Source organism: Chinchilla lanigera, unplaced genomic scaffold (assembly GCF_000276665.1).
Source record: "Chinchilla lanigera isolate Chin_1 unplaced genomic scaffold, ChiLan1.0 scaffold00021, whole genome shotgun sequence".
In the NCBI taxonomy this organism is placed as follows: Eukaryota; Metazoa; Chordata; class Mammalia; order Rodentia; family Chinchillidae; genus Chinchilla; species Chinchilla lanigera.
This window is the reverse complement of record NW_004955422.1, coordinates 4018616-4035973: the sequence shown is the minus strand read 5'-3', so window position 1 is coordinate 4035973 and position 17358 is coordinate 4018616. Positions and strand designations below refer to the sequence as shown.

General features: G+C 41.7%; 1 protein-coding gene across 5 annotated transcripts in view; it reads left to right on the top strand.

The window, feature by feature from the left end:
* The window catches only part of Ttc17 (tetratricopeptide repeat domain 17), a 99768-nt gene extending 83549 nt beyond the window's left edge, over positions 1–16219 (top strand). For all 5 annotated transcript variants that reach the window (XM_005384087.2, XM_005384085.2, XM_013514118.1 and 2 more), the window contains 3 exons: positions 11444–11563; positions 13501–13644; positions 15156–16219. In XM_005384087.2, coding sequence (XP_005384144.1) covers positions 11444–11563; positions 13501–13644; positions 15156–15287 — 396 coding nt within the window. In that variant the 3' untranslated portion in view covers positions 15288–16219. The remainder of the gene's footprint in view (positions 1–11443; positions 11564–13500; positions 13645–15155) is intronic.
* Positions 16220–17358: the final 1139 nt, after the last annotated feature.

Here is a 17358-nt window from a genome sequence, read left to right as displayed (position 1 = left end):
TATTCCTTTCAATGCCCTTTTTTTGATTGGGTGTCTTACTTTGAGGAGCTGGGGTTTTTTGTTGGTTTTTGGTGTTTAGTTTTTTATATATTCTGGGCATGAGTCTTCTGTTGTCTTTTTCAAGAGATGGAGAGAGAAGGTGGGAGGGAAGGGTAGAGGATGAAGAAAGGGAATGAAGATGTGTTATGTACATGTACGAACGCCATACAAGGAATGTAAACATGTACTGCAAATATGTGCAAAATATTAGAAAAGGAAGAGGGTCAAGAGATGGGTATAGGGAGAGGGAGAAAAGGGAAAGAGGATAAAAAAAGAATTAAGGTATATTGTGTACATGTACCAGTTCCCCCACAAAACGTACTACAAACATGCACTAATAAATAATAAAAATTTTAAAAATACATATGGAACACTTACTATGTTGATCATAACCTAAGTCATAAATTAAGCCTTGGTTAAATCTGAAGACATTGAGCTCACTTAGCATATGTTTCCTGACTATAGCAGAATTAAGTTTAAAAAGAGATCAAAGACAAAAGGATATATGCAAAAGCCCCAGCTATTTTTGGTAATATTAGTAGTACATCTCTAACCCACAACATCATTAGTAGTATATCATTAGTAGTACATCTCTAACCCACAACATTAGAAAATATTTTAAGTGAATGATAATATCAAAACTTGAAGGGTGCAGCTAAAGCAGTTCTAGAGGGGAGTTTGTAGCCTAAATTGACCTATTAATTTAAAAGCAAAAAAGCAAGGGGGCTGAAGGTGATCTATGGTTTGTCTCAAACAACAGGAAAAATAAATAAAAACCACTGAAATATTTCTCATCTTTCACACTGACGCAATTCCAGTGTGGCAAGCCCTTGCTGAGGCTTTGTAGGACTCTCGCACTTACACATCGCTGGTGAAAACGTGAAATGGTATGGGGCCACTGACTATACCTAGCAGAAGAATCCATTTGCTAACTTGCACAGTCTCATCCTACTTTTAGAATCTTATCTAAAGAAATAGTGGCAACAAAATTAAAACAAAAGTACTTATGAATAAATGAAGCTGTGTATGATGACCTGGTTGGTAATAGCAGATGGAAAGAACTGCCCAGCTCTCGGGGACAGACTGGGTAAAAAGTTACTCGTGGATGAGCATTGCATATGTCCTTCCCCACAACGGACGCATCTGCGGTTGTCAAGAAGCAGGACCATGCCAGGGATCTAGAAGTAATCTCTAGGATACATGAAGTGGGAAAAAAACAAATTGCAAGAAATGTCATCTTCTACCTTTTTTTTTTTTAATTGCAAGGGAAAGAGAAATATATAGACAGGGCAACTGAAAGTTTTCTTTTTAATGGAAGAATAAATCTTTAAGATTACTTTTAAATGATTTTCCATTCAAGAAAGAAGAAAATAAAACAGGACAGGGAAATAAGCTAGAGATTTCCTTATATCTGCCATTTTTTTATCAGTTTGACTTTAGAATCAAAGATTTTGAGCAATTACAAAATCTTAAATTTTAATAAAGCAATTCCTAACAAAGTAAAATTGAATGGGCCTAACTAGGTATTCAGTTGTTGCTATAACCACATTGGGAAGGATTATTTCTAATGACTTCAAAACACAGTTATTTGACTGTACATCACGAATGGAATTTACCCCAAAAACAAAAAATCTTACAGTTTTCAGTGATACTGTTAACAATATTGATAGTGCTTTTCTGAGATTGTATGTGTATGTATTGTGAAATAAGTAAGTACCTGGGGAATTTTTTGTTTTGTTTTTTGAGACAAGGTCTTGCTGTGTAGTTCAGGCTGGCCGTGAACTCACTGTGTAGCCTAGGATGGCCTTGAACTCATGGCGATCCTCGTGCCTCAGCTTCCCAAGTGCTGGGATTACAGGTATGCTGCACCATACCTGGTGTGGAGTTGTTTTGAATTTTGTTTTTGACTGACAATTGTACATAGTCATGGGATATGATGTGTTGCTTCAGTACATGCATAAACTGTATTGTGTGATGATGAAGTGCAGATATTAGCATATTCATCACCTCAAATACATTTCTTTTTAATGAGAACATTCAGAGTCCTCTCTTCTAGTTATTTTGAAATACACAATATGATATTGTTAGCTGTAGTGCTCTGTATAGAACGCCAGCACTTACCCTTCCTATAGCTCATGCTTTTGTATTTGCTTACCAGTCCGTCTTCCCTTCCCTCCGCCCTTCGCAGACTTTGGTAACCACAGTTCTCCGAATTTCTGACAGGTCAGTTTTTTTTGGATTCCACACATGAGTGAGATCATGCAGTATTTGTCTTTCTGTGACTGGCTTGTTTCACTTAACATATGTCCTCCCAGTTCATCCATGTTGCCGCCGGTGATGAGATTTCATCCTGGATACAGAGTATTCCCTTGTGTATACGTACCACATTTTCTTCATCCAGTTCTCTGTTAGACTGACTCCATACCCTGACTATAGTGCTGCATGGGAGTGAATATATACCCTGTAGTAGCATTGCTGAGTCATAGTAGTTCTATTTCTAAGGGCACTTCTTGCTGTTGTCTTAATGACTATGCTAATTTGCGTTCCTACCACTAAGTGTTTAAGAGTTCCTGTTTCTCCACATCTATGCAAGCACTGTTTTCCGTTTTTGTCTTTTCTAACAGCCATTCTAATTGGAGTGAAATGATACTTCATTGTGGTTTTGTTTTTAGCTTCCGTGATGATTAATAATATTGAGCACTTTCTCATACTTGTTGGCCATGTGATCACCTTGCGTGATCACGATGTGTCTTCTGAGAAATATCTATTTGGGTATTTAGCTTTTCGCTCTTGAAGTGAATTCCATATATATTCTGGATATTAACTGCTTGTCAGCTTTCACGCATATTGTTCCACTCTATAATCCTGTCTGTTCGCTTTGTTGACTGTCTCCTTTGTTGTGCAGAAAGCTTTTAGTCTGATATGATCCTATTTGTCTATCTTTGTTCTTGTTGCCTGTACTTTTGAGTTCTGTAATCCTATTTGATTTTGCTTTTGTTGCTTGTGCTTTTGAGTACTTATCCAAAAATCATTCCCCATACTACTGTCGCAGAGCATTTTCGCTGTTGGTTTTCTTCTAATAGTTTCGTAGTTTGGGGTCTTACATTTAGTCCAATAAATGAGTCATTCTGTGGTTATTATTGAGAACAAAAATTTGTGGCATGGGTGTAAAGAAGTGCAGATGTGAGGATAATATTAAATAAACACCAGTAATCCTAAATTGCAAATATGAGTAATGACTTCTGATGCATTTTTATCATTTTTAAGATGAACATTTCCTGGCTTTATTTGCCAGAAAGGCCAGACATTGGCGAGCTTGACACTAATAAGCACTTTTAGTGTCAGGTGCTGATCTTTAGGTATCATTTTCCATTAAAAGGAACCAGGATTCCTGAGAGAAGCAGCTTCCTCCAAGTCTAAAAAAGCAAAGAAACTCCCAAAGACAGCAAAGCTGGTGCCAAAAGAATGCAGAACCAACTTAAATGAGCTCACACTGAGTTCCCATTCCCATACATGTCTGTGGGTGTGTATGTGTATATGTAATTATTCACCATAAAACATTTGAAAGATACCGCAAATATGAAAAAACAAGTGGCATCAGAATGAGTAGGTAAATAGGAGCTAACTGGCACGTCTTTAGAAACACATTTAGGAGGAGCTGGGGATTTAGCTCAGCGGCAAAAGTGCCTACCTGGCAAGTGCAAGGTCGTGAGTTTGGTTCCCGGTACCGGAGAAAAACCAAAAATATAAAAAAAAAAGAAACACATTTAGGTGTTTGAGTCAGATACTCAGTAGATGGATGGGTTAGATGGACTAGTCATAATTACAGAACTAGTGACTTAAGAGCTTTACATAAAAAAGTACCTGAAATGTTATGGAAACAGGTGAATCAGCAGACGCGGGAAGCACCATGTGTCCCAAACTACATAAAAAGAAATCCATGCTCAGAGACGTTATCATCATGCTGCAAAACAGCAGAGACAGCGGTATGGTAAAAGGATTTGTTTCAGTCCGGGTGCTGTCAGGAAGACAGAAATGATACTCGGTATTTCAGCAAAAGCAAATTTAATTTGGAAAATATAGTATGTGGCTGTGGAGAGCTAAAACAGAAAAACGAAGACCCTGAGGCAGAACAGAGATAACTGTAGGGAGTGGCTCCCACCAGCTCCAGGGATAGGAGAAGGTAAGCAGTGAGGCTTTCAGGACTGAGAAGTCCAAGGCGGAGTTCCAGGGAGCTGTAGCCTCTGCTCCTGAAGAGGGGGCACAGCCTGGATGCCGCTGGGATGCAGGGGTGCGGGGGACTTTGCAGGATTAGCTGGAGACCGGAGCAGTACCAGCGCCAAGGGCTGGTGTTCGAAGAGCACTGGTGAGAACAACATACAAAGAGAAAAGGGAAGACCCTTCCCCTCTTGCCCTCCAGGCTCCTGGTGCACACATTTGCGACACCTAGCAAAACTTGCTAACAAAGGAAAAGTGTGAGTTGCAACATTAGAATCACAGTATCATAGCGTAGATTACAGCTTTGGGCTGGGACCTGAGAGGGTAGTTTAACTTCACAGCAGCCATTCGTGCATTCAGCAGAGAGGTAGCAGAAGCTCACTACTGTATATGCCGTTTACCTTTAAGTGCTTTGGATAAATCAGGAAAAAAAGGAAAGATTTTTGACCTCATGGAGACAGAACAGATTTCCCACAGAGATTATAGCAAAGAAACCTGGTTAATAGCAACTGTGAAAGCCAGGTGATAATTTTGAAAGCATCCAGATTCCCTAGAATTGTGAATTGTGGGGCCTGCAGTGAGGAAAGAATAGTGATAGTTAAAGGTAAGAACTGGAAAGGGACACTACCTAGTGACTATCCCTAATGGAACTTTTCTGTATAATAACCACAGCATTGTCTGAGACATCTTTGTTAAATAAATGAAACGGTAAACAGGTACATAAACCTGAGCATTGCCCATGAGGGGTAATAATTCGTGGATTTTAAAAGAGATGGCTGAACGAATACTGTGGAGGGTCAGAGCGGATTTGTGTTTGAAATTGGCATGATAAAAGTATGTTCAGAGAACCTGTGTGTTTAGGAGGGATGGGTGGACATGTTGTGTAGATGTTACTTAGAGTAAAATTTTAAAATCAATGTTAGGAGAATGCACAAACCCCAAAACTGTCCAGATAAACTGATAAAGAAGATGATGACAAAAGACCAAAAAAAAAAGAAAAGGCCAAAAACAAGGAAGGGAAAAAGAATCATCCAAACATCTGGATAAAGGTAAACAATGTAATATAACAGTGACAAGAATGTCAAAGTGGAACATTTTTGAAGGGTCTAGATGCTTTTATAACCTGCACCTACAGCATGACAGAAATGTTGAAAAAATGGAAAAAAGCATTCAGGTGTACACTAACTCGAAGTAAGTATAGATCTATTACCTGGAAAAAAGAAAAGTATTTTAGAACAAAAACTAGGAGCAAAGAGAGTGATTACATAAAGATAGAATGTTCAGTTCCCTAGGAAGATATACCCATTCTAAATTTAAATATATGGGCCAGGGATATAGCTCAACGGCACAAGCGCCTGCCTGGCAAGCTCAGGGTTCTGAGTTAGATTCCCGGTGCAAAGAAAAGCTGGACATGGTGGTGCATACCTGTAATCCCAGCACTTGGGAGGCTGAGGCGGGAGGATTGTTGCTAGTTCAAGGCCAGCCTGGGCTACAAAGTGAGCTCAAGGCCAGCCTGAACTGCATAGCGAAACCCTGTCTCAAAAAAAACTAAATAAATAAATAAATAAACTAAAGCAGCAAAATTGCAAATCTGTCAACATAAACACCTCCTGAATTGAAAAGCAGTCAATCTGTACCTGAGTCTGTGTTCATGGGGGACATTGAATTGCTCTGTGGTTTCTTTTTATTATAATATTTTTGTAAAGTTTTAGTATCAGATAATAAAGACCTTGTGTAATTAGTTGAGTATTACCTCTGCTTTATTTTTATGAAAATTTGTAGAAAATTAGTATTTTTTTTTCCTTGAGTGTTGGTCAGAATTCACCAGTGAAAACATCAGGGTCAGGAGTTTCTTTTGTGGTAATTTTGTTTGTTTGCTTGTTTTGTGGTACAGGAGATTGAACCCAGGGCCACTTGCTTGCTAGGAAAGCATTCTGCCACTAACATACATGCTCAACTCTTTTTTATTGTATTTTGAAACAGGGTCTTAAAAAAAAGAAAAGAAACAGGGTCTTGCTAAATTGCCCAGACGGACTATGAATTTGTGACCCTCCTGGTTCAGTCTCCCGAGTAGCTAAGATCACAGGCATGTGCCGTCAGCTCCTTCTGAAAGTGATAAGTTTTCAACTATAGATGTGGTATCTTTCATAGATACAGAGATACTCAGATTAATCTGTTTTTGAGTGATCTTTGGTGTCTCTCAGGAAATCTCTCCACTTCATAGAAGTTGTTGAATTTATTAGCATAAAGCTCTAATGGTATCCCTTTAATTTATGTAGAATCTGTAGTAATGTACCTTCTCTTAATCTAGTATTGGTACTTTGTGTTTTCTTTCTCTTTTTCCTGATCAGGTTAACTAGGATTTTATCAGTTTTATTGCTCTCAGAGAATCAGTTTTTGGACCCATTGATTTTTTTTTTTCTTTGTATTTCTGTCTTTTCTTTCATTGATATATTCCCTTTGCAATTTCCTTGTCTTCTGCTTGCTTACAATTTAATTTGCTTTCCTTTTTTAGTTTCTTAATATGGAAACTTACATTATGAATTTAATCCCTTTCTTTTGTAATGCAGATATTTAGAGCTAAAAGTTTTCTCTAAATGTATGGCAAACTTGATTTGCTATATTTTCATTTAAAAGGCTTTATAATTTTCTGTCTGATTTCTTCTTTGGTTTTTCAGTTTCTTAGAAGTGTGTTACTTGGTTTCCAACTAGTTGGATATTTTCCAAATATGTTTCTTTAATTGATATCTAGTTTAAGTACATTGTAGAAAATGGTCATACCTTATACAGTGTGAATTTGTTTAAACTCAGATTTGCTTTTAGACCTAAAATGTGGTCTATCTTGGTAAGCCATGTGCACTACAAAGAAAAACATCTGCTGTGATAGAGTATTCTAGAAATGTCAGGTTAAATTTGTTGAGAATATTGTTCATGTTTACTTTATCTTTAATTGCTTGTCTTTTTTTGAATTATTGCGGGGCATGCTGACATATATGGCTATATTTATGAATTTGTTTATATCCTTAGTTCTGTCAGTTTTGTGTATTTCTAAGTTCTGTCATTAGGTGTGAAAATCAAAGAAATGCAGAACAAAGATAGAACGGAGACAGTCAATAATCCAAAAGTTGTTTATTTGAAACATTTAGCAAAATACTCTATGGGCAAAATTAATCAAGAAAAAAGAAAGCAGTAATAACTAATATTGGGGAAAATAGGAAACAAAACTATACCTATATCACATTTTTAAGAGAAGAAAATGATATAGTTAGAACTTTACCTATAAATTTGAAAACATAAAATAGACAAATACCCAGAAAAATGTAATTTACCTAAAATTGATTCAAGGATAAAAAGAAAATCTCACTGGTCTTACAGCTCTCAAATAAATTGAAGCAATAGATTGAAAAAATAATCTGTCAAAAAATACGACATCAGCTGGATGTGGGGGCACATACCTGTAATTTCAGCACTCAGGAGGCTGAGGCAGGAGGATCGCTGTGAGTTTCAGACCAGCCTGGTTACATAGTGAGTTTAAGGCCAGCCTGAACTACATAGTGAGAACCTGTCTCAAAAAAAGAAAAAAAAAAAGAAAAAAGTCTACTGATTATGTAAATTAATGCCATCAAACTTTTGAGAAATGCTACATTCCAATGTGTACAGACTTAAGAATAGAAAAAAGAACATCTCAGTCACTTCCTTGATACATGTTACCTTGAAAACAAAACACTATGAGAATGAAAATTGTATATATTTATATATGTAAATTTAAAGTATAGACAGTTAATCTCATTCTATACAGCAACATCAGAATCATAAATAAAATCCTAAAAGATAAAATCCATCAGCAAATGTCCTAGAAAACTCACATTGACTAAGTTAGGTTTATCCAAGAAACATTGAACATGGTCTCACTTGAACAAAATCTAGAATTTCATTCACCAAATGGAAGGAGAGAAGTTATGAAATCATTTCAGTAGACTGCATATGAGAAAATTCATTGCCCATCCACGACGTAACAGGAACACAAATTAAGAATAAACAGGAATGTCCTTACTCTGATTAAAAGGATCAACACAACTTCAGAGATGATTCTTAATGGTACAGTATTAGAAATACTCTCATTAGTACTTCTTTTCAGTCTTGTACTGGAAATCCTTGCAAGTACAGTAAATCAATAAAAAAATGACATTAAGTATTAAGGAAGAAAAAATGTTTTACAGAAAGGATGTTGTTATTTACATAGCAAACCTAAAATAACCTAAAGACAAATTTTTAGAAATAATAACATTTTTATCAAAATAGCTGCCTATAAAGTTAACACATGAAAAATAAGTTGAATTTCCTTACAGCAGCACAAAAGTGTAATTTTAAATGTACATTGTTACAAAAATAAAATGTTTTCAATAATAAAGCCAACAAAAAATAGCAAGACCTGTGTGCAGAAAGTGATAAAAGTTGATTGAAATGCATTTGAGAAGACCCAAACAAAGATATAATGTTCATGGATAGGAAGACACGCTGTAAACGTGTCAGTCTGACTTACAGAGTTAATGTGATTACATAAAAATGCCAGCGGGGTTTTTATGGTGCTTGAAAAGAAGAACATTGAATTTATAAGGAAGGGTAAGAGGTAAGGAATAGACGTGACACTTGCAAAAGTATTGGCAGTCGCTTAGCCAATTTCAGTTTTGTACACAAATACACAATTCCACAGGAATACAGGGCTAAGATTCAAAAGCAAAACTTTTAAAATTAGAGTAAAATATGGAAAATGGTATTCCTGACCACTGCATAGGGAAGGGCCTCTTAAAATAGACACAGAAGCACTAAATCTAAAAGAAAACATTGAGTGTGGTTACATTAAAGTTTAAAAATTTTCAGGTAAAGAGCAGTAAACAAGAATGAGAGAAAATAGGTAACATTTAACCTACTCAAAGGATTAGCCCATACTGACGCGGGTGAAGCTGTGGTGACAGTTCAGAGTATAAATACTGTACCCTGACAGCATGCAGTTCTGAAATTACCAACACTTAGATGGAAAGAAAGAAAAAAGGAATAGCACATTTTCTGATGGCCTCTTCTGTAACAGATGGGAATGAGAGACCATCAATCAAAAGTGGCAGGGGAGATATATAGAAAAATCCAAAATTAGACTAAACTCCAAAGTCAGATTTAAATCAAGTGCTGGAATTTTGTATATGGTAAAGACAGCATGTCCACTTTGTTTGGAACAACTTAGTAGCCATCTGGAAAAAAATAGTAAGTTGGAGTGATATCTTTTACTTTACATCAGGTTAAATTCCAGATGGATGAAAGATTTATTTTTAGTCTTTATTGGTACATGTGTGCAGTACAGAACATGTACATCCTTGTGTGTGTGGAGCTGGTATGTGTACAAAACACGTCCTCATTCCTTTTTCGGCCTCTTTCCCTTCCTCCCGAGGCTCTTCCATCTCTCAATCCCCTTCCCATTTGAAAAACATCTATATCCCTACTTCCTATTATCTTTTATTTTGCTACTTACTTATAATTTGGGTTTCTCATATAAGAGAAACCATTGACTATTTAAGCTTGTGTGTCTGGCTTATTTCACTTAACATGATCTCAAGGTGTACCCTTTTTTCTACAAAAGACTTGAGTTTACAAATGGATCCAAGAGTTACATGTGAAAAATGAAGTCATAAAAGTTATAAAAGTTCTGAGGGATAGAAAAAACATAATAAAATGTCTTGGTGACCTTGGAGTGATGGGCCTTCCTAATTGCAGCTGAAAAGTAGAAGCCATCAGAAATAAATTAATAAATCAAAACCTTCATGACACAAAGCACTATTAAGTCCAAAGGCAGATTTCAAACTGGGAATACATGTTTGTAAATCAAATCACAAGCAAGGAAGTGGTCTTCCGAATATATAAAGAGCTTTCTTCCCCCAATAGACAGGATGCAGAAGAATTAGCAACATATAAAAACAGTTCGAGGGCTGGGGGTGTAGCTCAGTGGCATAAGTGCCTGTCTGGCAAGCACAAGGTCCTGAGTTCGATTCCTGATACAAAAAAAAAAATCAAAAAGGAAATATAAAAGCTATAAAATGCAGTTTGTTTTGTTTTTTTCTGGTACTGGGAATCGAACTCACAATCTTGCGCTTGCCAGGCAAGCGCTATGCCGCTGAGCTAAATCCCCAGCCCAAAAGCTATAAAATATGAAAGGATGGTAGGTTCCACTCAGGACTAGGAAGATACAGATTAAAATTGTATTTCTCACCTGTGACATTGACAAAGGTTCATGAGTTTAGTAACAGACTGTGGCCAGGCTATGGGGAGAGGGGGACACTCATATATTTCCGGCAGATTAAATTGTTAACCACCCTGTGGAGGGCAGTGTGACGTTATTAGAGTGAAGTGTGTATTCTCTTGACATGGCATGCCCACGTCTGGAAATGTGTGTCCCCAGTGCACTTGCAGAAACATAAGATTGCACCTGTGCAAGATCATTTTTGCAGCATTGTTTGCAACAGTGAGAAATTTAGGGAGAGGCGACTATTCGTTAATAAGGAGCAAGTTACACAAATAACGGGACGTCCGTAAAAGGAATACAGCTCAGCCATTAACAAAGAAGGGAGCTTTCCATAGACTGAGGGAGAAACCCTAGGGTGTTTATTTCATGAACAAAGCAATGTACAGATAAGCATCATTTCTTATTTAAACAGTAGATCACCTCCTGTTAAGGTTTGGAATATAAATTCTGTATACGTATTCGCTTGTGCAAAACATGAATCCTGGAAGGAGAAAAAAGAAACTAAAAATAGTATTTACTGGTGTACAATAGAGACAAGGAGGGCAGAAAGACTTCTGTGTGCTTTGGAGACTTGCCTGGTTTTCTAAACATGTGAGTTACTTGTCTGAAAAGTTAATAGAAATAACATGAACAAGAAATACAGTTCTGCTAAGTAGTAGTCAGGTGGCCTTGGGCAAGAGACTGAACCTCCCTGAATCATAGTTTCCTCCTCTCTGAAAAGGCTGCTTAATAATAGTAGTAAGCTCATAGGATCAACAAGAGCACACAAAGTGCTCAGCAGAGTACGGCCCCCGGTCAATACTTAGGAAGCTGGTGATCGGTGACTACGCCCGATCCTGGTAGTAAATGAGTGCGCTGGTGAAGAGACACCCACCCTCTGACCTTGTTTTGTAGAACCAGACGTCCTGGGTCCTTTCCAGCATGGCGGCCCTCTACTGGCGAGTGAGAGGCCAAGGGAAGAAGGCAATAGACTGCCTGCGCCAGGCCCTGCATTACGCTCCGCACCAAATGAAAGTGAGTAGGTGGGACTCAGGAGGGTGGAACTTCACCCATCCTCCTTTCCGTTGCCCCCTGGCGTATTCTGAGGTGTGAGCAGCCTTCCCCAGGCGCAGCCAGGAAGGACAGTGTGCATGGATAGGATGGGGCGGGACAGCTTAGGACCTGGCTCGTGTCACGTTCAGCCTGTGAGCTGTCCCCGCCAGTGTGGCCCTCCCCAGCAGGGTGGGTCGCGAGGGAAGACCAAGGTCGCTGCGGCCCATCGCCTCAGTACCTTTTCCGCTGTCTTTAGAGTCGTGTTCACTCGCCTAAGCAAATCGCCACCCTTTCTGGGTTTTTCTTACCCCTACAAAGCTAGAGACACCATTTTCTTCTTTTTCCTTTTGGTACTGGAGATTGAGTCCAGGGCCTGTTCACTGAGCTACATCCCCAGCCTTTAATTGATTGGTTGATTCATTCATTCATTTATTCATTCACTCATTCATTGGAAAAAGGGTCTCACTGAGTTGCCTGAGCTGGGCTAGAACTTGCAGTCCTCCTGCCGCAGCCTGTAGAGTGCTGGAATTAAGGCACGTTCCAGCATGCCCACCTCAGGAGTCCTCTTACATTCTTCACCTAAGTTTGCTTCCAGAGTCAGAGACAGAAGCAAATTTCTGTACCTTCGTGTGGATTGGCCAATTTCTGCTCCTTGTCTAACGCCCACACATACACACTTTTTTTTTTTCAGTGAATGCAGGCTTCATTTATGTTAGGCAAGCACTCTACCACCAAGCCCCAGCCCCAGCCCCAGCCCCGTACTTTCCCTTTGACACACCTACGTGCATATGCAAACCAGCCTGCCAGCCCTGTGTGATAATCAGTCTTTCCCAAAAGCCAGGCGGTTATTGTGACAGTGGCTGAGAACATACCACTTTGCTGCAGCACATCCGTATCACCCCCGTGTGCTGAGTGCTGCATTACCCCAGACCCCATGCTCCGAAGATGTGGCTCGTGTCTTTCTTGTTTGTCCAGGCAGTACGCAGAAAGCTGGAGGGAGCACAGGCTTTACTGCTGGCATGGCTGACTTGTAAACACAGCTCTGCTCGCTCCCAGCTCTCTGACCTTCGGTGAGTTACTGAACTTCTGCGGCCTCATCTATCGAAGAACATATACACTGTGAAGGTTCTGAAAGAACAGAGATGGCTCCCTTCTTTCTTTTTCTTTTATGTCTCCTAAAGAACCCAGCACAGTGTGGTACAGCCAGTAGCTGCTCAAGTAACATGCTTAAAGGGGAAAAAACTGTGATAGTGTTGCCGCTTGTTCAGTCCGTCATTCTGAGCTCTTTATGGTGAGGCAGCGGGGAAGGGCCAAGGATTTCCGTCAGGGTCTGGCAAACTGTCTGTAAAGAGCCAGCTGGAAACATTAAGACTGCAGGCAAGATAGTCCCAGTTGCAGTCCGTTGATTCTGCCACTGCCCTAGAAATACAGACCAGATACAAATGATCATGTTCCGGAAACAGGAAGGAGACTGGATTTGGCCTGTGGCAGAAGCGTGCCAGCCCCTGCTCTAGGAGATCCAGTCGTCCTTGCGCAAAGTACTATGCCTGTGTCACAGCACTACTGAGAGCGTAGTCTGTGGACCGATGTCTGTCTGCACACTTTTTATTACCGATCTGCAGTAAGACGAGCGTGCAGCAGAATAAATCAGCCACGTCACTTTTCAGATTGTCTACGTAAGCTATTTTCGTTTTGTTTTGTTTGAGCCACAGCTTTGTCAATGAAAGAAGCAATGAATTTGTATTTTGGCGCAAGCGCCTGTTTTGGTCTCCCATCACAGACCAATAGCAAACAGCAGGTTTGCCCTGGAAATCGTGCGTCTCTGTCATTTACCGGGAAGCGTGTACTGCATTCTTTATGATCAAAAACCCCAAACGGAAGCTCAATGTCCCCTCTTTCCACTGCGCTCCTTTCTTCAGGATGTACCCCTGATCAGCCTGGCCAACATCTTGCACAACGCCAAGCTCTGGAACGATGCTGTCATAGTGGCCACGATGGCAGTAGAGATCGCGCCGCACTTCGCCGTGAACCACTTCACGCTGGGCAACGTCTACGTGGCCATGGTGAGATTGGGGTGTGAGTGCGTCAGACCAACCCTGCTGTGGCACACCTGTGACCTCAGAACTTCTCTGAATGTGTCGTTGTCCTCCCTTTTCCTAGAAGTTTCATGTCTGAAATGGCCAGCTCCACTGAGGGTGAATTTTATGAGAAGTGGTTTGAGTTTGGCTTGTGTGTTTGGTTTTTTTTTTAGCAACACATGGAATTCATCTAAATATTTGCAACTCTGGAGTTCCACACCATGAGTTTAATCCTTCTAGAGGTAGCAGATTCACCTCTACATTTCTGGAGACACTGCCTGTTCCAGACAGCCCCAGCTGACCCTCTGTGTAGACGCACACTCACACCTCTTCCTCCAGCTTGGGGGAGGCGCTGCCTTTGCACTCCTGACGCCTTGTACATACACCCTGGATCTATAATCCTTTGTTAAGCATATGTCCGTTCCTCTAGACTACAGGCTCTTTAGGGACATGACTCCTCTTCATCTCCACTTCCTAGAACCTTATGGTATTGGGCACATAGTAGGTGCTCATCAAATTTTCAATAATGATGAAACCCCAGTAGTTTCACAAATATACTTTACAGAGAAATTGGGAAAGTCCTCATCCAGGTTCCTCATTCTGGTCAGAAACAAGGACCAATTTCAAACACAAGTCCCTGAAGGTTCCCATAAAAGCCGTCATAACTGAATTTGACATGAGAATCGTGCCATCCGCTTAAAATGTGGAGTCACGCAGGGGGCTGTGCCTGATATTTTCAATAACAGCTAATAGAATGGCAACCCTGAGCTAGACGCTTTATGTACTGTCCTTGACTTCAAAGGCAGGAAGTATAATTTGACCAGGTTAGTAGTGCTGAATGTGCAGCTCTCCCGCTCTACTTCTTAAAATTTAGGAATCTATTTTTGTCTCCAGTAAGTGGGAGATTTGCTGCTATGAATGAAGATTCTGTCTCTCACTGGGCTAGACAGAGTCACTTAACCGGTTGGTCCAGGCTCTTCTTTGAGAAGATGCGTGTGAGTGGCATATGAACGCCATCGTTGTGGTAGCGGTCACTTCCAAACCCTGCTGGTTTTGTTAAATGTTGGAGGGAGTTGAAAGTCTTTAAAATGTACAAGTCTAACAGACTTGACTTTCACCTTTCCAGCTACGGTAGAAAAGCTAAGCGGCTGGATAATGAGCTTTCACCAGGCATGATTCTAGAGATGTCTTCGAGGATTCGATGGAAGGATTTCAGGAAGCACCTAGCTGTATGCGTGGCACATTTCCGGTCCGCGTTAGCGTTAGCGCCTGCTACTTTCACGTCACTCCCACAGCTGGGTCTCACCTTTGTAAAAGCTGATCCGCCCCCTTCCCCGGGCTTCTGCACCTTGTCCTGCCCGCCTCGGGGCTCTCCGCAGAGACAGGTCCACTGAGGTCACACTGTGGCGCCGACACTAGCACACAGGCGCTTCCTGTGCAGCTCGGGCGCACTTCCCGTGGCCAGCCCTCTCACAGTGTGCCTTTGGCCCTCACAGGAGGAGTTTGAGAAGGCGCTGGTGTGGTACGAGTCGACCCTGAAGCTGCAGCCCGAGTTTGTCCCAGCCAAGAACCGGATCCAGACTATCCAGTGTCACTTAATGCTCAAAAAGGGCCGGCGTTCCCCGTAGCGCACTGCTGTTGTCTTCCCGGCCTCCTGCTCTCAGAGCAGCGTCTGCAGTGAAGCCGGTCGTCAGCTTCTCCTCCTAGCGACGCGTGTGAGAATGGCTAAAGTTGGAACAGGACTTGGACACGTGTGGGAGTTTGTTTGGTGTGATTTTAAGTTCCTCCTTCCCCCCAGCCGACCTCAGAAGAGGTACCTTCAGAAACGCAAATTTCTTGAAAATGCAGCTTACCGATACCGTGTAAATACTGAGCCAAGACATTTTGAGGCCTTTAGGGCTTCTCTCTGTGGTCCAGCCAGCTCCTCCCCGGAGGGCACCGAAGCCACGCTGCACATTCTCTGCTTCCGTCGCTGCCCCGTGGGCAGGGGGAGCGTCCAGCCCCCAGCTCTCCTCCCGTCCCGCCCCGGGCCTGCCCATTCCATGCTGCTGTGTTACACGCTCTCAGAGGTAGTTTGCAGGGGAGGAAGGGGAAACTGATTTTAGAAACAAAATATTTACAGCAACAAAAACTCTTCGGGTCACCCGGCCTTCGTGACGTTATTTATGTTGGGGAGGGAGGGGGGCTGAGAAGGGGATCAGCAGTGTGCAACATCTTTACCATTTGTACTTTAATTACCAATCACAAGGAAACCAATACGTGGCAATCCTATATAACAGGTTATATATATAGAATATGTATATTTGAAGCCCTCTACAGACTGAGTCTATGTTTTACTAATTCTCTGCTCACTGTGTTCCCTCCTCGGGAGAGGGGTGACTGCCCGCTTCCTCTCCGAGGCCGTCCCACCGACTCCTCGGGAGACAGCAGGGAGCAGAGGGCGAGGGTCTCCGTGCAGTGCCTCTGCCTGTGGCCCCAGGAGAATCAGAAACTCCGACATTTTGGAATGGTCAAGGGCACATACTGAGAACAAAAATAAAAGTTGTTTATGCGCAAAACAGCTCTGGAGTATGGTTTTTCTTTAAAGCTGGGCTGATTTGGACCACGGTAGAGCCTACCTGTGACCCTGCCTCTGATCTGCCCAGGCCTTACTTGCCTTCATCTTCCTTTCCACATCCGCCAGGTGGGAGGCAAACGGTCCATCACCCGACTGTAAGGTGGGTGAACTCACTGGCATGATGCATTTGACCAGGAAGATGCAGTCAGCAGATACTCAGTTGGGTGTACAGCTGACCTTCCTGGAAGAAGAATCAACCACAATCCGTGCCCACTCGGGTGAGAACTGACGGTACAAGCCATCCCAGTATCACCGAGTGGGGGCAGGGCAGTCAGGCCGACAGTGAGTGGAGCGTCCCTTCGGGCAGTGCCTCTAAAACAGCATTCTGTAGACTTTCTCAGAGCACCACCTGCTCATCTCAGATCCTGGCTCACCACGTGGGCACTTGGTTCTGATGCTCGCTGTGGAATTTCTTAGAAGTAGCTCAGTGGTCAGACATCCTTTGAACTCTGCCCTTTACGCAGCTGAAGTCAACGGTTACTGAATAAAGTGACCCATTTCTCAGAGCGCATCCATGTACGTATACGTCCTACTTCCCCACCTGTCGGTTTTCTCACACTGACATATGACAGAGTTCACTCTTTTGTCCATAGCTCTGTGCATTTCGCCAAGCGCATAGAGTCACGCAGATGTGCCCTAACAATCTGGTTGTAAAATTCCCGTCTCCTCAAAAAGGCTCCCTCACGCTGCCCCTTTTTAGTGAAACCTTCCCCACCATTGGCAACCACCAGCCTGTTCTCTGTTCCTTAAGGTTGTTTCTTTACCCCAGTGTCTTACAATTGGGATTACACAAACTGGACACTGTGGTGCATGCCTGTAATCTCAGTGGCTTGGGAGGCTGAGGGGGATTCAAGACCAGCTTGGGCAATTCATGGAGACCGTGTCTTCGAATGAAAAAAGCAGGCTGAGGGTAGAGCTCGGAGTGAAGATTACTGGAGACCCCTGGAGTGAGCCCCAATCTCCTGTCAGGTGTTATGGTGCACGGCAAGAAGGAGGGAGGGAGGGAAGGAAAGGAAAGGAAAGGAAAGGAAGGAAGGAAGGAAGGAAGGAAGGAAGGAAGGAAGGAAGGAAGGAAGGAAGGA